The sequence below is a fragment of the Rhinopithecus roxellana genome, chromosome 7 (assembly GCF_007565055.1).
Source record: "Rhinopithecus roxellana isolate Shanxi Qingling chromosome 7, ASM756505v1, whole genome shotgun sequence".
In the NCBI taxonomy this organism is placed as follows: Eukaryota; Metazoa; Chordata; class Mammalia; order Primates; family Cercopithecidae; genus Rhinopithecus; species Rhinopithecus roxellana.
In genome coordinates, this window is record NC_044555.1 from 97,679,276 (window position 1) to 97,700,600 (window position 21,325).

A 21,325-nucleotide genomic window follows, 5' to 3' on the forward strand; every position below is an offset into this window, starting at 1 on the left:
ACTCAGCACAGACTCTGCATACTGGCAAAAGGGATAAAAGTAGAATCTGAATGACTTGTTTCCATAAAAAACTGTGAGACTCTGAGACACAGGAAGACCCTGCTTTGGTGCACATAATACACAATCAAGAACTATTTGTTAACTGGTTTCACATAAGGTGATAAAGTGTAACATCACAAGTTGGGAGGAAAGAGGGTACTCTCTCTACTTGTGCACAGGATCTGGTACCATTTGGGAATGCTGAGGATTCCAGAGCATCACCACTGTGGTGGCATCTCTAGACCAGCAGCAAGAGCCCCTACCAGGAATAGGGCAGTTGGCAGCAGTGGTGATATGTGTGGTGGTACAGGCGGTCAATCGACATTTTTTCTTTTCCTAGCAGAGCCCATCATGGAAGTAGGTGTTGGGGAGGAAAAACTTTTCCTCTACTCTCTTAGGTTCAGTAACTAGGAGACTGTGGATTAAACTAACAAAAGACAGATTAACAGAAGGGAAAGCACACAATTTTTATTAATATTTACATGCACAGAAATTCATATAAAGGAAGTGATACTCAAGTGGTTACACTTAGGGCCTTTACACCCTTTTAACAAAGGAAAGGTTTGGGATTCAAGGGAGGATAAAATGTGGGAAAGTGACTAGAAAATATACAGGGGAACTAATGGAGGGTAAGGGCTAGTTTAGTAAAGTCTTTGTCTTAGTCTGTGTTGCTATAAAGGAATACCTGAGGTTGGGTAATTTGTAAACAAAAGAGGTTGATTTGGCTCATGATTATGCAGGCTATACAAAAAACATGGCACCAGCAACTGTTTCTGGTGAGGGCTTCCAGTGGCTTCCACTCATGGTGGAAGAAGGGAAGCTGGTGTGTGCAGATTACATGGTGAGACAGGAAGCAAGAGACAGAGGAGGAGAGGCCAGGCTTTTTAACTACCAGTTCTCCAAGGAACCAAGAGTAAGAACTCACTCATTACCACAAGGACAGCACCAAGCCATTTATGCGTGATCTGTCCCATCACCCAAACACCTCCCATTAGGTCCCACTTCCAACACTGGGGATCAAATTTCAACATGAGACTTGGTGAGGCCAAACAAACCATATCCAAGCCATAGCAGTCTGTTTCTGCAAACTCATCTTGTTGCTGACTTCCAATCTTCAATGATTAGAGTCACTCTTCTCTCCCTGGTATGAATGGGGGTGTATTAGTCCATTCTCACACTGCTGTAAAGATATACATGAAACTAGGTAATTTTTACTGAAAAAAAGAGGTTTAATTGACTTATGATTCCACAGGTTCTACAGAAAGCACGATGGCTTCTGGGGAGGTCTCAGGAAACTTATAATCATGGTAGAAGGCAAAAGAGAGGCAGGCATCTCTTCCATGACCAGACCAGGAGGAAAAGACAGAGAAGGGGGAGGGGCTACACACTTTTAAACAATCGGGTATCATGAGAAGTCACTCACTATCACAAGAACAGCAGGGAGGAAATCTGTCCCCATGATCCAATTATCTCCCACCAGGCCCCTCCTCCAACATTGGGGATTACAATTCAACATGAGATTTGGGTGGGGACACAAACCCAAACCATATTAGGGGAGCATCTTTCTCAAAGGGAAATTCATCCCCTGCTTTTAGGCAGATAAGGGGAAGGCAGATAACTGTGTCTATATCTGTTGGTTCTCAATTGCCTACAGGTCAAAATAATCCTTCTGCCAAAGTGTCATATTTGGGGGTGTCATATTCTGATCTTCTTCAAGGGTCAAAGCAAGAAAGGAATGAAAGGGTGGGTAACATGTTGTAACAGGCAGAACTTCTCAGTGCTTCCTGGGAATCACAGTGGCAGCAGGTGAGCGGAGACTATAGGGAAGAAAAACCTGTAAACATTTTCTACATTTAGGAGACCAAATTGACAGGACTGGGTGAAATGTGGATGTGGCTAAGCGGAGAAAGAGGGCCAAGCTGTCTGGTTTGAGTTATTTGCAGTTCCCTCAATGGAGGTAGAGCAATATTGGGCTCTAAAGCCCAACATTCCAGAAGAAAGTGTGCTGGGTGTAAAGGGGTACTACGCACAGCTCAGCATGAGTGTTGGCAACCAGAGGCCAAAATTCCATCCAGGGTGTGGGTCAAGAATTGTTGTGAGTTCCAGGGGTGCAGGGGTGCAGCATGGAGGCATGGCTTCTTATGCATCTCACATGACAGGCTAATCTCCTTTTCCTCATTATTTTCAATCTTTTCTATAGGACCCTGCCACCGCAGTATTCAGATATGGCCAAATAGCTCCCACATTTAAGACAAAATGGCTTTCCTTTGACCTCATATCCTTCTCCAGCTCCTTCCTTCACCATCTCTCTCCATACTCTGCAGAACTTTTCCAAAGAGTTGTCTTTAGCTGCTGTCTCCAATTCCTCATCTCCCCACACACTTCTTACAGTCCACTCCCATCTGGTTTCTGTTCCAATCACTACACCAACACTTTTCTTCTGTGTTGCTAACACCAATGTATACTTTTCTGTATCTATATTATTTGACTTCTCAGCAGGACCTGACATGTTTGACTATTCTCTTGAAGCACTCTCATATTTTGGCTTCTGTGATAGTACAAATTTAGCTAGTATTGGGAGCTTGAGGGGATTTGGTTTGGATCAACATACGTGACAAAACTCTTACTCTGATCCCTATACAAATGCTTGTAAAAAAAAATAATGTGAGCAGCAGACCAAAATTGAGGCCGCATTGAAACCTAAGTCAATGGCCTTCTGTACCCAATCTCTTAAGTATCTTGACCTAAAGGGAGATCAGAAATCAACAGCCAATTTCAGTGCCATGACATCCATGAATATCCATGGTCATAAATGAATACTCACTATGCACCAGACACTATTTTAATCACTTTATATGCAATGACTAAATTAAAGCTCACTGCAAGATTACAGGTAAAGGGAAATGATACCACTATTATGCCATTTTATAGTTGGGGAGACTGACAAATACAGCTGGTAAGTACAGAGCTGGGCTTAAAAATCTAAATAGTCTGACTGCAAAGTTCACACTCTTAACCACTATGCTATAGTATAAGAATGTTAAGGTGATTGTGAAACCACCGCACCCACCCATGACCTATTACCCTGTCCAAGGTCAGTATTGACCAGAGAGTCAATTACTTATGCAACAAGACTGCAGATGATTTTTCAAAATTAACTTGTTTATTAATTTAAAAATCCAGAAATACAGTGACTAGATAAATAAGTACCATAATTAGGTACATGTCCTGTGAGAACAGTGAAAGGGTAATACTGTTGTTACTCTTGTTTACATGAGTTAACTAGAAAATGGCTACAACTGCTAAATGATGCTTATGGTGTTTGTTTTTCCAAGTGTTTATGATACAAATAAATACACAAGAAGAACCACATTCATTCTTCTCTACTAACTACTGGCAGCTTGGCCTCTTTTCCCTATGTCCTATTCTCTACACAACACCAAACACTGGAGGGTTTCTACTTTGACTTAACACAGCTCCTCAGCTCCTGCTTCCCACAGCACTTTGCAAAGGTGTGTCCCAGCACCTGGAGGCAGGAGTATATCTAGGGAAACTCTCTGCATGTTCTCTTAAGGCTAAGCTGTTAGAGAACACCTGGGTGGGAAGGCTTTGGGATGAATCATCCAGAAGGAGAAACACCTCTTTGCCTCAGGATCTAGTTACTAGTCTCCACAGTCTCCACATTATGGAAACACTGCCACCTCTGGGATGTAGGGAGCAGCTGCATAACACCCTCCCCCCTTTAACACACATACACACACACACACACACACACACACACACACACACACACACACACACACACACAAATGCTTTGTGACCTTTTAACAGGGATGTCCTGCTTCTCTCTTCCGAGGAGAACGTGTGTGATGAACTGGTGAGAGTCTTGTCCCCAGAAGCCCTGGCCATAAGGCCGTTGTGTTTCTTTTATAAAAATTGACTCCTTTATGCCAGGTTGTCATAGAGACTGAACATTTTACATTTTCCCCTATTGGTGTCAAATCTTCTTAGGAAAAATTCTCTCACCTATAGTCATGGAATGAGACATATGGGGTTTCTGGGTCCTTAAAACATTTCTACAGTTCATTCCTGCCACTCAGAGGGAACAAATCTAGAAGGCATGCCTGAGATCCTTGCTGTGAAGAATTAAGTCTTCCCACAAAGATGATTTCTAAAGCCAGACCACAGAATGGATACTTTATGCTCTGGTATTGGGCTGCAAGTAGACATTTTAGGAGTAGCCTTCTCTAGAATTCTCAACTAAAATACCTGCTTGATGAATAAGGCAAGGATAGTAGGAAGGTTTAGGATAAAAATATCAGAATATTCAGCTCCCTAAATGATCAATAATTTTCTTAACTGAAGAGCCAACATGCAGATGCTCATGAGGAACAAGCCACTTTGCAAAGTAAAAATCAACTCCTGTAATTGGAGAAGAAGGAAAACTTCCTTTTTAAAGAGCTTCTAGAATTTAATAATTTAATATAATTTTTCTGGCCAGACAACTATGGTCTCAAAAATATTAGTGAGTACTGATCTATTACTTGGTAAATTTTACTGATGTGAAAGCAAAAAGATGGCCTTTTTGACTTTTATCAACTTCTTTCTTCAACAATTATTTTGTCTTACATGGATTCAGTTTCTGATCATTTTACTCAACTTAACTTCTTTCTGGAAGCCCCATAGGTACAGGGGGAAAACAAAAGTGGTATCATTAGGGAAAAATTATTTACCACTTCTAAGTGAGTGAATGAGGCCATGAAATAGTGTTCTTATTCTTCACCCTGCCTCTATAGTTGGTGACTTAAACAGCCACAAAGACCTAAGGGCAGAGCCTTTTGTTCACAATTATTTACTCTCCTGGGCACCAAAACCTCCAAGCTACTTGGGATTCAGTCAAGGGAAAAGTAACATAGAGTCTTGGCCAGCTTTGCCAAATAAAGCTTTAGTTTAATGTGAGTATGGACGTATGTGTGTGTGTGTGAGAGAGAGAGAGAAGAGAGGGAGGGAGGGAGGAGGGAGGATGAGGAGCTAATTTTTTTTAAAAGAACACATGACATTCTAAAATTCAAAGGTATAATTTCATACAAATAATTGTTCTATACTGCAGAACTCCTAGTAAGCAATTCCCTTCTCTTTCTTTCGCTTGAATAACTTTCTAGATAAAAACCCTGGGGTCTTGTTTGTCTTTAACCTGTAAAGAAATGTGATTCTCCAAGAAACTAGAGCAGTGTTGTGGTGTTCTATCCCTCCTCCCCCCACACATAATTTAAGACTCTTCTAGTCTCTTTGGAGGAGATGTTCAAGGGCTGACACACCACTCCACATAAAGGCGCAAATTATGCTGTGCATGGCGTGAATAATTGACTGTATTTGAGTTTGGAGTTTTAGGGCACTGTTGACTTAAGCAAAATAAGCCTGCAGTCCAGCTGCAGCTTGAGTTTTCTTGCTTTACCCTATCCAATACTGTCTTTCTTGCCTAACAGTGGCCCTTTTCAGATCTCTCCAGGTACAAAACCTTGACCAAATCTTCAAGCTCTGTTCTGCACACACGACTTGAACACATCTGGCTGATCTGAGCTTCTCCTTCGGTGAAGATCTTCCACTGGCCTAAAAGGCAAATAAACACAAAGTGGCTGGGAGTGTGTAAGAGGAGAGCAGAGCAAATTAGGAATAGAACCAATATACCCCATGCTTACCCACTTACTCATGGACCTACCAGTGGATTTGGAATACAAATGTCAGTTGGTTTCAAAAAATGCCCCCAAAACCCTTTTCTAGTGGCAGATATGGAAAATGGGAAACGAAGTTTTCATTTCAACCCATAGCATTTGTAAGAATCCCAAGAATAATACAGAACTGCCCCTCCTCAAGAGCAAAACCTAAGTGTTTTTCTTGGAATTTTTACAGTATATTTAGCATTTGCAAAATGCTTCAATATCTGCTTGTTAGCTATTTAGGCAGCTTACTTGGCACCAGGTCAAAAAGGCAATTTGGAAAACAGCACCTACTGTATTACTGGGGCTTTGCTCACCCTTAGGGTTCCCAAATATTGGTTTGGGTTACTTGATTACTATTTGATTATGTATCACTCTTTTCTCTATTCCTGCTATCTTTTGTTAAAAACTTCTTGACGTTGCTTTCTCCTATGTCCACATGCTGTCCTTATACCCCCTTAGCACCCTAAGTCACTTCCCATGGCTCCTCATCCATTCTTATATACCCCATGGAATCCCTTTCCACTCAGAGTAAACTTGGCTGTAGCCCTTCCATCCCCTGTTGTCTCTGTCCACCTGGATACTGTCTTTTGTCTTCTTTTTATTCCTGTGCTCATGGTACTGCAACTGGAGAACTCCTAGTCCAAGTTAAGCCAACTCCTCTTAAGCCCAAACCTGTCTTGAACCTCTTTTCTTTTCCTTAGCCACATGAGAACATGACCCACCTTCCCTATGGGCTTGAATTATCTGCCCCTTTCTCCCTTGGATTTATCTCTTTTCCCCATTCTCTATGACCCAATAGGAAGACAGAAGGAAAAACAAAAAACGAGAAGAGGATTTGGGCAAGGAACCAGCTGTTACTGAATCCCTATAATGTGCTGCGCTCTGCTATGCACATTATATAAAGGAGTTTGGTTTGTTCTTCTTTGCTCCTAGGTGACTCTGTAGGATCATACCAACTTCCTTCAGCTACACACAGTTTGAGGCACATACCTTCTACTCCATTATATACCCCAAATCCTGCCATGGGCACAGAGTACATCTAAATCATTTTTTAAGTCCCCTGGAACCTAGCACAATGCCTTGTTCACAGTATGAACTAAAACATATAACTTCAAAAGTCCCATCATTGATCCTAGGATCCTAGACTCTGCCTCCTTTCTTACTCACATGTAAGGACTCCCAACTTTTCCATTTGAATTATCATACTGTCCTGTTATTTTCTATTAGTCCTGCCAAAGACAAGCAACTGACTGCCTTGGCTCTCTTTCCAGCTGCCTATTGGATAACTCTGCTCAGATGGCTCTTAAGCATATTAATCTAAACATGTTCCAAGTGAAACTCTTTTTCACCAGTACCTGCTTATTCTTCACAGTTTCACTGTTGGTGAATGGTATTACTATTCACCCAGTCAAGTTATTAATATCAGACCCATTCCAAACTCATTTCTCTCCTTGATGCTGATCTTGTTGATTTAACCTCAGAAATGTTTCTCCCAGTGACCTCTCCTCCTCTGTCTCACTGAGTTAATATAGTATAATTACCTCCTAATTCAGACTATCCCACTTCTCTTACTAAGGGTCCACCTTTCACTCCACACAGTGAGGACCTCTTTCCAAAATAAATAAATAAATAAATAAATAAATAAATAAATAAATAAATAAATAAAGCAGACCTGAATGCACCATTCACTTGCTTAAAAACCTCCACTGGCATTCTCTGGCCTGGAGATCAAGTCCAATGTCCTAGCATGATAAATTGGGCACTTCATAATCTGGCTTCATCAAAGTATGTGCTTAATGTAATAGATGCATCTGATAGCCGAAAGACATCTTTCCAAAGCACCATGTTGATATCTCTATGCTATTTGTAAGTTTGCAGCAACTACAGATGCTACTTGCCTTACGTCTAAATGTTTTACTGGCTTTTTTCAGGCCCTATGACTGCTTTCTACCTCCAAATCTTCTAATCTTTTAGTGCACCTTCTGTGGCCTTTGTGATCATTCCTCTCCCCTACCCACATTTCTTGTTTGCTCCTGTCTGAGTCTTCTCTTAGGCTGCACCCTTTTCTTGGACTGACTTCCTGACCCATTGCCCAGTCATACCCTTCTCTTTCAAAACACACCTCCTCCCCGAAGCCTTCCCCAACTAAGCCCACCTGGCTCTCATCTCATTGTTCTTTGCAAATTCCCCTGAGCACTTTGATATTTAACTCCTCAGAACTATACTAATTCATACTGAAGGCAGTTTCATGTTCTGTCTCATCCATTATAATTCCCTATGGATAGAAACTCTGTGCCTTTTAGCCCAATAGAAGTGCTCACCACCCGCCCCAATGCCTAGCAGTATCTTAGTCCCTAGGCTCCATCTAGTGTGGAAAGTGGGAGAGCTGCAAGTATTTTTGAGTGCCTAAATGCTTTTAAGGAAACATGACCACCCAGGGGCAGTTCCCAAGAAGTAAAAGAGCTTTCACACAACACAGGAATTGATATGCCTTCGATTTCTCTTTGCCTCTCATACCCACCACCAGAGGACACACCCTTCCAGATGTGAAGTCTCCACAAATATACCAGACCTGGAATCTTATGAGCTTTCTCCAACCCTCTTGAGACTCTGTGTTTAGCAGTTTCATTAAAGACATTCAGGAACCCTTGACCTGAGATATCCTACACTCAGACTACATCTGGGTTTGTATTCACTATGTCCAAGCTTTTCAGATTACATTCAGACACCCCATTCACTGCTAAGTCAGCCAGAAGAGAGATGGAACATCCTGTAGTGTTGATACTGAGCAGTGCTAACGTTCACTGAGTTTGCAAAGGGATTTTAGCTGTGGCTATGCTAAATTGAAAACTGGATGTGTTTTCCAGGGAGCAGTCAAGAAAAGCACTACTTACTCAGGGTTGTTCTGGTCACCAGCTTGAAGTGAGGAAGCTCCTCAAACATCCTCTTGGAGATCTTCTCAATATGGAAGTGCTGGAGAATGCCTAGGGCCAAGCAAAAAGTGGAGCAAGTGGTCAGGCACTCAATCTGGAACCATCAACTCCCTTTTTTCTGCTCAGGCTCAGCATATCATTTCATTACTAGGGCTTAAGAGTATCGAGCTGTGCTGTGTAATGTGCTTAACCAGGAAATTGGATGGCTCAAGGGTTATAATTGACTCCATTTGTTTCCTTGGCTTACTGGCTTCCCCTCGGCTTCTCCAGTGGATGGAGACAGCGCTGCTGACCATGGGACTCTCTCCTAGGGAAAGTCACATGGACTCTAGCATAAGTGCTTATTGGAGCTTCTTCAGCCAAAGGCAGTATTAGAAATTCTGCCCTTGCCCCCAACCTGGGTAGACTGTGTCCATGCCAAACCGCTGGGCTGCCCTCCTGGCTAAGCACTGAGAGCCTGCAGTGGGATTGTAGGCAGGTTGGTTTTGTAAATGGAGAAGCCACCCTTGTTCTTGAACCCACTGAAAAGCATATTTTCCTTTGGGAAATATTCAGATCCTTCAGCCTTCCTTATTCATAAATGGGGAGAGTTAAAATAGAGTGCCCTCCACAGTCTCAACCTTGCCTGAATAACTTTTATCACAATAACAGGTAGACAACTGGCAATTGCCCTTATAGTTAAGGAGCAACATGTTACCAGCCCACTTAAACGGGTAAAGTAGATTAAGCCTCTTTTTTTGTGTCTACCAAGCATAGACCTTGATAACCTAGCACTGTGAACAGGAGGATATTTAGATGCTACATTAGCAAGTTGAAATTCATCTGCACACCTCTGAGAGGTGAAAGATGTGGGATGATGAATAGTGGGCCCGCTGCTGGGGAATCGCAACAAACCAGTGCCTAGTCCTAGGTGTCCTGTTATGGATGAGCTAGGGAGTTAAAGATGGCAAATCAACACTCCTAGGCATAGACCAAAAATAAGCATGAATGAGAAACACATAGACGTTCAAGCATCTTTTTTTAAGGGTTAGGGAGAAATGCATTCTTTAGATAAAGACTGTTGTCTAAAGGGAGAGAAAAAAGCCTCATAAATACTGAGCAGTCTTTTTCAAAGCATGGTCCAAGTGCCACGTGCATTAGAATCATCTGCCTATTTGTTAAACATGCAAATGTTTGGACTCTACCCAAGGTCTACTGAATTCCTATCTCTGGGATGGAGCCAGGTATCCGCATTTAAAACCAGCTCCCTGTGTAATGCTGAAGCACACAGAAGTTTGAGTACTCTTGAGCCTTATGTGAGAGCCAGTAGCAAAAAGATGTGTATATTTTCCAGCTGAAATCTCACTTATCCACTTGGAGTATGAGGAAACTTGACTATACTAAATCAGCACTAGTCTTGAGCCCACAAAAAGTTAGAAGAGCTATATGATCACAATGAACAGAATGTGGCTTGCTGTGGTAGTCACTGTGAATAATCAGAAAAGGAATTGAACATTGTGACTGGGGTTTCTCCAGTAAGACTATAACCCTCTTGAGGGCAGGAATGATGTTTTAAATTTGTTTTACCCCATAATACACATCACAATATTAGGGACTTAGCTTTGCCCTGAATGAATGGGTTTTCATGGTTGTTGAACTTTACTCTGGAAAGAATGACAGACTACAGTTTGATAGTTTGTAATCCTGGCTACACATTACAATCACCTGAGACGCATTATGAACAAACACTGATGCCCATGCCCCACTCCAGATCAACTAATCATAATTTCTGGGGGTAGGGCCCAGATATTTGGTATTAAAAGGAAACCAAAACTCTCCCTGATGATTCTGATGGGCAGTCAGGGTTGAGAATCACTTCTCCAGCTTTTGGTGGTGTGAAAAAGACAGCTTTGGAAACCCAGGGTCAATACGTGATCTTTAGCACAGGCCATCGTTAAATTTGAAAGGCCATAATGACAATAGTGTTAGATGTGTCAGTTTCTAAGCAATCAAAAAAACTTCTAATCCAAACGAAGGAACAGGCTGAAGCAAAATTAAAGTGAGTCTTCTCATCCTTTTCTGTGCCCCCTTACAAAGATGAGAAATTAATGTTGTCTTGCTCACCCTTTCGAATAGTCCAAACGTGGACCTCTACCTGAGGTGGTCTCTCAGTCTCCAGTGCTATTTTTCTGGTTGTCTCCCCATCCTCCATGAACACAGACTCATACACAGGCATTGTCTCTTCCCCACAGAAGTAGCCTTTGTTGTCAAAGCTTTGGCCTGGAAGTTCTTCTGGAATCAGGAAGCAAGTAGAATTTTGTCATGGTTTTCTAAAGCTAGAAGTGAACTTCTACATTTATGTATCTCATTGTTCATAACATCTCAGACTTATCAAAAGTGGACAATTAACAAGAACATTCTTGGAGAGACAGAAATTCCACCGATACTTGATTAGCCCAGCTTAGGCTGCCACTGCAACAAGCCACAGATTAAGCCACATATCACAAAGGAGCACGTAACCTTTGATTGAAGTCCATGTGTTGACAGAATTCATAGTTCTTCAGAACACTGGCCCCCTACTACTGTCATCGAGAAGTGGACTTTCATAAGGAAAAATGTAGCCAGGTACAAATCTCCTAGGCACTTACGGGAACATAGGATTTTCCATACAGGGTCAGGATCATGCTCTGTCCAGCTCAGTGTTGCCAGGTGAGGCCCAGGGAATGGGCTGAAAAAGGGCTTTGGTTAACATCCCTGACATCATTTTGGTATACTTAGAAAACATTCATGACACTCATTTATGTGCATATACTTGCCCAAAGGATCTATCCAAATTGGCTTGACATTTCTGAGTGCTCTTTGATTTGTTTGTAAGGGGAACAATAATACCGGATCAGCACCAGTGCCAAAATCTAGATGTCAGATTAGTCATATGTATGCTATGCCAAATGAATGGTTGGGAAACACAAAAAATTGGTCAGGTCCCTCAACTATGGATCATTTAATGTGTAAACTAAACTGTTGAATTTCAGCTTGCAGGCATAGAGGCACCAACCCCCTAATACTCTCCATTTCACTCCACCCTTCTCTTTCCTCAGCCCCCTGTTTTAAAAAGTTTCTTCTTTTTGGTTATCAGTGAGTTAAGTTTCCTTGCTGGCCTTGTAATCAGTACTCTCTTGAGCTGCGTACTTAAAGCGTACACTCAAATCAGAACAACAGACGCCATCTGTAAGAATATCTGAATTGTTGAGGATGAAACCACTGAGTGTTGAGTGCTTTGGGTCTGTGACTCTAATTAGGGAGACTCACTGTTAGCCAATCAGACACATTTGGACTAGAAGTTGTAATCAAATTGCTATTGTATGTCTCTTGGTAACCTGATTAACTTTCCCACCCCCACCACCATTTGGCATTGTAAGGACGAAACCATAGTCTTCTCTTGATGATTCCAGATTGGAAAACTCAATTTGTGGATTATTGTGGAATCAAGCTTTTTGTTTTCCTTCTTTTGTCCTTTTTAGCTATTTATTTACTTGGTGGGCCAGTCTTTTTGGTGATATGTTAGGTAATTAAGGGCTATGTGCTAGTACTTTTTACATGGGTTGGAGAGAGGGAGGAGGTCACTGAGTGTACAGAGACTTCTATGTATTCAATTACCACCTTTAGAATGACAGCCAAATTCAATTCTCAAACTTTGCTCACCAGTTTAATATTGGCTACAGCTATAGCTGACATGAAATCCATGATGGCCCTGGCAGTACCTGTAATATACTAAAAGTTCTCCCAGTAGCCTGAAGAGTCATCTTGCACCACTACCTCCTTCCCTCCAAGAGCTTAATTTACTTGACTGAAGGGATCTACAAACAATAAAACTCATTATTGACTTAACCCTGGCTGGTACTTGAAAATGCTAAGAAAAGCAAAGTTTGTCTTTAGAACTACCTACTCAGCAACATCCGCCATTTTTCACACTCTGCACTTCAAGGTGCTTTCTGATCACTACATGTCCACCTACTCTCATTTTCTTTTGGGGAAGATGATGTGCTTGAAGTCATTTCTGGCCATTTCCACAGTCCAAGAGAATGTTCCCATCCTGAGCCTTCCAGAATTCCTTGCGGAAGGGGTAATGAAGGAGAGGTATTATCCCAGCTGGGAAAACTTTTAAGTCTTAATAGGGACTTTTAATGCCATAACCTAAAAGGAGTATGTAATTATGGAAATTCCAGTTATTGGGATGGTATTGTGGTTGTATGTATGGTAAATGCTGACGATAGCAATAACTTAAGTGTACCCTTAGAATGACCCTTCATGGCAGACGCATCTGAATGTGCGTTCCCAGCTTGGGAATCCGGGCGTGGCCAACTGGGAGATTATTTCCTTGTCTATGAGGACCATCTGAACCCCAGGCTCATCCCTGGGACTGCACAGGGGATTGGGGCCTTGAGTTTTGGGTTAGATGAAGGTTGCCAGGTGGTTAAGGGGAGAGTGTTCAGTGAAAATGCTATATAAACTGCATGCTGTTTGCAAGAGGTTGCAGTTTTCCTGACCAACCCACTGCCACTGGACTGTTTCTGTATGTAAGGTGGTTCTCCTGTCCAGCTTACCACCACTGGACTCGCTGCCCTTTATGTAAGCCCCTAATAAAACCCCATGTCTTGTTTGCTGGCTCTGGATCTTTTCTTCGGCCTCTTAAACCTGGTGCCTTCCCTACTGAGGTTAATAGGGGTTTGGCACGACAGTGTGAGAAGTAAGTTGGGGAACCTTCAGCAAGTGGACATCTTACCCAAGCCCGTGGGTGGCCACTGATATGCAAGGCAAGGTCAGCCTCTACCAGAGCAAAGGGAAGAGAGAGAGAGGAAACTCACAACTTTAATATTGGTCCTTGTTTGTTATCGTAGGAGCCTGCAATCACTTGTTACAATGAAGCTTTTGGCTGGATTATCAGTGAATTTTATTTATCTCTTTTCCCTTTTTAACATAACTGAATTTACCGTTCTTTCTTCCTTCCATCTACTTCTCTCCTCACTGCCTTGTTCCTTTTCTTCTGTGTTATGTGTCATTTTTTAAGAGGCCAGTAATGTCATGATTATCCTATTTCTCACCCCTTCACGTCATTCAGGACTCTACTCAAATATCTTTAGAGAAGCCTTCCCTGACCACTCCTTTAAAAGTGCTTCCTGCCCCATTCACTCTCTCTTGCTCCTGTTTGGTTTTTCTTCACAGCACTCATCACAATCTAAAATTACCTTACTGATTTGGGTTCACTGTCTTTCTTTTCCGCTAGAATGTAAAGACCATGCTGGCAAGTAGCCTTTGTCTTGTTCACATCTCTGTCCTCAGTGCGTGTAACCGTGTCTTGCACACAGTAGTTACTTAAAACATATTTCCAGATTGAATGCATGAGCAAGTGCATGCCTTCTGATGCTCTGCAGTTGCAGAGTACCTGGAGCAGGTGCCCTTGGCTATGTGGATATTAACTCTTAGGCAATGTGACTAAGGAGCAATTCAACATGCAGACACATATGTCTGGGTCACTGAGAGGCAGATACACAGAATGAGACAGAAATTCTCTTCTTCCATGTTGCTCAATCAATCGTCTATCTCCACATACTTAAGCAGAGTAGGAAAGTGGGAAAAATAGCTCTTCCAGAAAAATCGGTTTAATCATTCAGACTTCAATATATTGCCAACTGCGATACTGGTGGGCAGTTTTTTACATGATAAATTTTATTACATTTTCTAAATACAAAAGTAACACATATTTACTATTGAAAATTTGGAAACTACAAATAAATAAAAAAGAAAATAAGAGTTACTCATAATTCAGTCACCTAAAAATGGTCACTGTTAATATTTTGCTGTATGCTCCTCCAGTCTTTGTGTTTCTCTTTTTTGTCTTAGCATATATAAACACTTTCTTTCTTTTCTTCTTTTCTTTTCTTTCTTTCTTTCTTTCTTTTTCTTCCTTTCCTTTCCTTTCCTTTCCTTTCCCTTTCCCTTTCCCTTTCCCTTTCCCTTTCCCTTTCCCTTTCCCTTTCCCTTTCCCTTTCTTTCTTTCTTTCTTTCTTTCTTTCTTTCTTTCTTTCTTTCTTTCTTTCTTTCTTTCTTTCTTTCTTTCTTTCTTTCTTTCTTTCTTCTTTTCTTTTCTTTTCTTTTCTTTTCTTTTTTTTCTTTTCTTTTCTTTTCTTTCTTAGACAGGGTCTGGCTGTTGCCCAGGGTGCAGTGCAATGGACGATCTTGGCTCACTGCAACCTCCACCTCCCAGGCTCCACCCATCCTCCCAAGTAGGAGTAGTTGGGACTATGGGCACATGCCACCACACCTGGCTAATTTTTGTATTTTTGGTAGAGACGTGGTTTTGCCATGTTGTCTAGGCTGGTCTTGAACTCCTGGGCTCAAGTAATCTGTTCGCCTCGGACTCCCAAAGTGCTGGGGTTGCAAGCATGGGCCACCGCACCTGGTCAATGCTTTCTTTTTTAACACAAAAAGTGGGATCATAATATACATATTGTTTTTTAGCTTGCTATTTTTACTTAACAAATACATTGCAAACATCTTTCTCTGCCATTCAATCTTGGTCTATAATGAGTTTTAATGGCTATATTAATATTCCACAGTACAGATACACCATAATTTGTTTAATCATTCCCATATTGATGAACTTTCAGATTGTTTCCAATTTTTCAGTATTGTAAACAGCACTGTAGCAAAAATTCTTATTTGTATATCTTTGTGTATGTCTCTGATTACTTAGGATTCCTAGAAGTGGAATTTTTTAGCCTTTTTTTTTTTTTTTTTTTTGAGATCGGGTCTCACTCTGTTGCCGAGGCCAGAGAGTAGTGGTGTGATCGTGGCTCACTGCAGCCATGATCTCCCAGGCAATGATCCTCTCACCTCAGCCCTCAGCCTCCGAAGTAGCTGGGAGTACAGGCATGTGCCACCATACCTGGCTAATTTTCTTTTATTTTTGTAGAGATAGAGGTCTCACCATGTTGCCCAGGCTGGTCTCAAACTCCTGGGCTCAAGAGTTTGAGTTCCTGCCTTGGCCACCCAAAATGCTGGTATTACAGGTGTGAGTCACTGCACCCGGCCACCAAATGTTTTAATAAACATTACCAACCTGAGAGGACAATTGTTTTAAAAGCAATGACTTGTATTTTACTTTTTAATTGAATCACCTACATCAATAAAATTTCAAGCACACAATGAAATAAGACTTGGTCTGAAGGCCTGAGATTCAAACTGGAATATTATACAATGAGAAGTTTTATGTTATCATGGGTAATTTATGTAAATATTAGTTTTTGTCTGAAATTATCTTGTTGCATTACTTTTTGAACTATTAAATGTTAGACTCCTGACAGAAGAGAAAATTGTGTTCATGAAACTACCACGATGTGACACTAAAAGGTTTGAGGATCCAGTAAGACCACAGACTTGGAAGTCATAATAGGTGATCATTGCTGGGTGTCCCGGATGTCCATATCATCCTTAGAATGTGCTCTCCGTTGGCCGGATGCAGTGGCTCACACTTGTAATCCCAGCACTTTGGGAGGCTGAGGCGAATGGGTCACTTGAACTCCGGAGTTTGAATAGCTGGGCGTGGTAGTGCATACCTGTAGTCCCAGCTACTCAGGAGGCTGAGGTGAGAGAATCACTTGAACCAGGAGGAGGAGGTTGCAAGGTTGCAGTGAGCTGAGATTGTGCCATTGCACTCCAGCTTGGGCGACAGAGCTAGACTCTGTCTCAAAAAAAAAAAAAAAAAAAAAAAAAGAATGTGTTCTCTCTGTACTCGTAATAAATACATTTTCTCATAAATTTCAATGCCCAGTTCTCTACACCTTATCAAATAGCTCCTGTCCTTCCTGTCCACACCCTGCCCCCTATGTATTCTGGAAGATGGGGGTTGTTACGTTGAGGAAGATTCTGTGTCCCAAAATCAGTGCCTCTCAAGCTGTAATGTGCATTAGAATCACCTGAGGTTCTTGTTAAAATGCAGATTATGATGCAATAGGTCTTGAGCGGGGGCCTGAGAGTCAACATTTTTAACCAGCTCCTAGCTGTTGCCAGTCCATAAACCACACTTTGAGTAGCAAGACCATAAATGACCCTGGGCCTACAGCAGTAGTTCTCAAACTTTTCTGCACATAATGTTCACCTTGGGATCTTTTAACAATGCCACAGCCCAGGCCATACCTCAAATCAACTAAATTACAGTCTCTGGGGATGGGACACAGGTATATGTAGAAGCTCTCCAAGGGGTTCCAATATTCAGACAAGTTTGAGTACCACTGACCTGCAGGAAAACGCTCAATAAATATACATTGATTCACGGCATGTTTGCCTTCTAGTCATGAGGAACTAAGTTGAAGAAGTATATAATTTAGCTCTCTCCCTGCTTTTAAAAATGTTTGAATTTTCATCTGTGTTTATAAAAATGCTTTGCAGAAAGCATAGAAAATGATAAATTCATGTGCCTGGGATTGACTAAATCATTGACTCTTGGAATGCTGGAGCTGTAAGGGTCCCCCCCAAAAATCTACTCTAACCCTCTCATTTTGCAAAGAAGGAAACTGAAGCTCAGAGGGGTGAAGTTACTTGTTATAGATCACACAGGAAACCTGTGGCACACCAGAGACAGAATGCGATTATCCATCCTATATTCTGTCAACCCCATTATTAGGGATTGATAAATACTAATATCAATCAATGATAAAAAAATAAAAATATATTTTATTTAGCTCATGTTTTAAAAACTACAATTTAAATAATTAACTTGTCTTTTTTTATCAGTCAATATTTTCTACTGGCATAGAAAAAACAATGGGCTGGAAGTGACTTGGGTTATAGGCCTTGGTTTTATGATCGATTAGTTGAATGAATCTGGGCAAGTCATTTGACTTTATGTACTTCAGTTTTCTTATCTTTAAAAGAGAAATACTAATATAATTATAGGATTCTAGTGTTAGAAGGGAGCTTACAGATAGCTTTTCTAAACTTTCAATTGTACAGATAAGGCTAATGAGGCTCAGAGTGGATATGGCACATTTCCAAGGTTACTCAACACCTTAGGCTTGGATCAGAACCTGGTCTCCTTCCACTCTAACTCACCTGCCTCTTGTCTTGTCTTAAAAGGGAAATGGATGTGCTTGTACTTTGATGGGTTTAATAGTGATATAAATGAAAGCTGCTACTATTCTTCCTAATCAACATGATAGCCTAAATTCTCTACTATTTAGAAAAGCAGGTAAGTTCAACACTCAGGGATACATGAGAGGTGTGGTAGACAGAAGCATATTTCTGGGTAGTAAATTTCTTCCATGCAACTGTCTTTTCAGTCTTTCAAGAGAGGAGAGAATGAAATTCATTATTATTAGAAATATTATCATTATATGAAAGGTTATATTTCTGATGCCCAAAGAAAGTTTAGAAAGACTATGTGGGAATCTCAGTCAACCAAAGGCAGGGCCTCCAACCAACGCACCTTTTGCTTTTTTACCTGGACACACCTTGCAGCACTTTCCATCTATTTTTTGAGGATACTTGCAGGGGTATCGATTAGGGCAGTGGATTTTCTTACACTCTTGCTTGGTGACATTACAAGTACATAGCACACACTCCACAATGCCAAATGCCCGGAGGTTTGGGTGCCAGGACTCTCCATGAGAATAGGTCTTTCCATTGGAAACACACACTGAAAGAGAATGCAGTATTAGCAATTAAAAGCTAAAGAGCTAAAATGGAACCCTATATTCAGAACTCAAGCCCTGAACTACTATCACATCAACCATCTTTTGTTCTTGTCATAGCCATGGGGCTATGTTTACGGAGTAGTATCTGTGACCAAAAAACAGCTTGGGCCATATTCTACTCACAGCAGTTTCTCCAAATTCTTCAGCAGCAGCTTCTGGATGCTTATAAATGGCCTCACACATAGTAGGCAGTCTATACATATATATATATATATATATATTGAGACAGGATCTTGCTCTGTCGCCCAGGCTGCAGTAGTGTGATCGTGGCTCACTGTAGCCTTGACTTCCCGGGCTCAGACAATCCTTCCACCTCAGTCACCTGAGTAGCTGGGACTACCATGCACCACCATGCCGTGCTACTTTCTTTTTTTTTAATTTTTGTAGAGACGGGGTTCTCCCTATGTTGCCCAGGCTGGTCTCAAACTCTGAGACTCAAGAGATCCACCTGCCTCAGCCTCCTGAAGTGCTGAGATTTCAGGCATGAGGCACCGCACCCAGCCTATATATATATATTTCTTTTTTGAGATGGAGCCTCGCTCTATCATCCAGACTGGAGTGCAGTGGTGCAATCTCGGCTTACTGCAAGCTCTGCCTCCCAGGTTCACGCCATTCTCCTGCCTCAGCCTCCCAAGTAGCTGGGACTATAGGTGCCCTCCACCACGCCCGGCTAAATTTTTTTTGTATTTTTAGTAGAGATGGGGTTTCACCGTGTTAGCCAGGATGGTCTTGATCTCCTGACCTCGTGATCTGCCTGTCTCCCAAAGTGCTCGGATTACAGGCATGAGCCACCAAGCCCAGCTACATATATATATATATATATATATATATATATATATATGAGAGAATAAATGAATGCGTGAAAGCAGAGTTCTATCTCTAGTAGAATGTAATGTTCGTATTTTCAATTCTATAGAAAATTTGTATGTCTCAAGTGGAAGTGCTTCCAGGCATGAAAATTTCCTTGGGAGATTTGCTTTCCAAGGAGGCTAGATGCAAAAATTACTGCTCTTCCCAAAGGGGCAGTTTCTTCCAGATCCTGAAGCAAATCCATTCAGAATGTCAAATGCTATGAGTCTTTCTGATCCACCAACATATATAAGTATGAAGCTTAATGGTGTTGGGTACCCTTTGGTGTGGGAAGGAAGGTGGTAAGTCAAGATTGAGAGGGAAAGGACCAACAGGCCTCCTGGGTAACTTGTGAAAGGATAGCCTTTTATGCCTCTAATCTTCAGGCAGTTTCCTCAGTCTCCCACCTCATAGTGGCTATAGATATTTGGCTACAGCTGATCACTGCTTGCTTCACAGATATCCTTTGGCAGTCTGACATTTGTTAAGTGGGAAGTTAAGTCATTGGCCCCATGTCTTCTGAAGGGCCTTAAAAGAGCAAGCATCTGGCTGGGCGTGGTGGCTCCTGCCTGTAATCCCAACACTTTGGGAGGCCGAGGCAGGAGGATCCCTTGAGCCCAAGCGTTAAAGACCAGCTGGCAAACAAAGAGAGACCCCAGTCTCTACAAAAATAATAATACGAAAATCGCCAGGTGTGGGAGTGCATGCCTGTAGTCCCAACTACTTGGGAGGCTGAGGTGGGAGGATCACTTGGGCCCGGGAAGTCGAGACTGCAGTGAGCCATGATGGCGCCACTGCACTGCAGCCTGGGTGACATAGCGAGACCCTGTCCCCTCCCCCGACACACCCAAAAAAAGGAGCAAGCATCTGGGATGCAGGCTGAGGGGCCTAAAAAGGGAAGGGGCCACAGGAGCATCTTTCTATGCAAATCAACATCAAATATATCTGGCTCCTACTATAAGGCATGGAGCTAGGCTCCAAGATAAGAACTGCACAGGGCTACAGATAGGGAAGTCTGAGGATGAGTTATCTCATTTTTTGAGAGTGCTGAGACATTGTGGAGATTTCAAGTCATGACTAGGACTGAATGTGTTTCTTATTATTCCCATCACCTCATCACACCCGGGGAAACCTGTGGGCATCCCAATCAACAACATCTCTAGGGTGGGTTGTATCACTTCAGGCTGGGCTGTTGGGGAGAAATAGTCCCACTTGAGGCATTTCGAGGAATTGGCTGATTTGGCTGCAAGACAATCGCCTCAGAAGGATGAATCACTGGGCTCTTTCTCATCGAGTCCACTGAGTCGCATTAAGATACAAGAATAATGTTGGCTGCCTTTTCCTGTCCTTTGCAAGAGCTGCTAGAATACTGGACACTCTAACTGGTCAACCCATGTAAAGATTTCCAATAACCTAAACTGGAGTGGCTCACAATATTACAGTGAGACAAAATGGAGAGCTGACACCTCAACTGTGAGGTCAGGGCTGTGGACAGGATCACACAAGACAGGCCAGATGTGCTATTCTCTTTCCTGCCCCTACCTCTTTTTTTCTCCCCAAACAGTGATGTTCCCTTCTAGACAGTGTGATCAAGTGGATACACAGTATGCTTCAAGAAAATTTAGGCTGGATTCAAGTTCAAAATGGTGGAGTCCTATCATTTTTCTTATTTGATGCTAACAAGGAGCCAAGTAGATATATCAGAGGACCACATTATTAGCAAGAGATCTAAGGAAAAGAACGACCTATGCTGAGCAGGGCAGGCAGGACTCCCAGTGTTATATGGCTAGGTTCCCTCTCCCCTGAACATTTGGACTAAAGGAATGATCTAGACTGGGTGAGAGCTCAAACTCTGCAGTAGAATGGGGTGAGGTTAATTCTCAACAAGGAAACACAACCCTCTCCTTACCCAAAAAATTCTCGGGATGATTTTGAATCATCCAGCTTGGGAGTTGGGGGTGGGGACAAGTGATTCCTCAGTGAACTATATTAGAAAGGTCAGAATAGAACTGTTGCATCCAAATCAGTGGGGGCAAATGAATAAATATAAACC

General features: G+C 41.9%; 1 protein-coding gene across 6 annotated transcripts in view; it reads right to left on the minus strand.

Moving 5' to 3' along the window:
- Positions 1 to 3,180: 3,180 nt before the first annotated feature.
- CHRDL1 (chordin like 1) overlaps positions 3,181 to 21,325 on the minus strand; it is a 115,975-nt gene continuing 97,830 nt past the window's right edge. For 4 of the 6 annotated variants that reach the window (XM_010356343.2, XM_010356342.2, XM_030934725.1 and 1 more), the window contains exons 9-12: positions 18,156 to 18,365; positions 10,796 to 10,963; positions 8,654 to 8,743; positions 3,181 to 5,649 (exon numbers count right to left, since the gene is read on the minus strand). In XM_010356343.2, the coding sequence (XP_010354645.1) occupies positions 5,519 to 5,649; positions 8,654 to 8,743; positions 10,796 to 10,963; positions 18,156 to 18,365 (599 nt within the window). In that variant the 3' untranslated portion in view covers positions 3,181 to 5,518. The remainder of the gene's footprint in view (positions 5,650 to 8,653; positions 8,744 to 10,795; positions 10,964 to 18,155; positions 18,366 to 21,325) is intronic. The other 2 variants (XM_030934728.1, XM_030934727.1) reach the window with 1 other exon arrangement.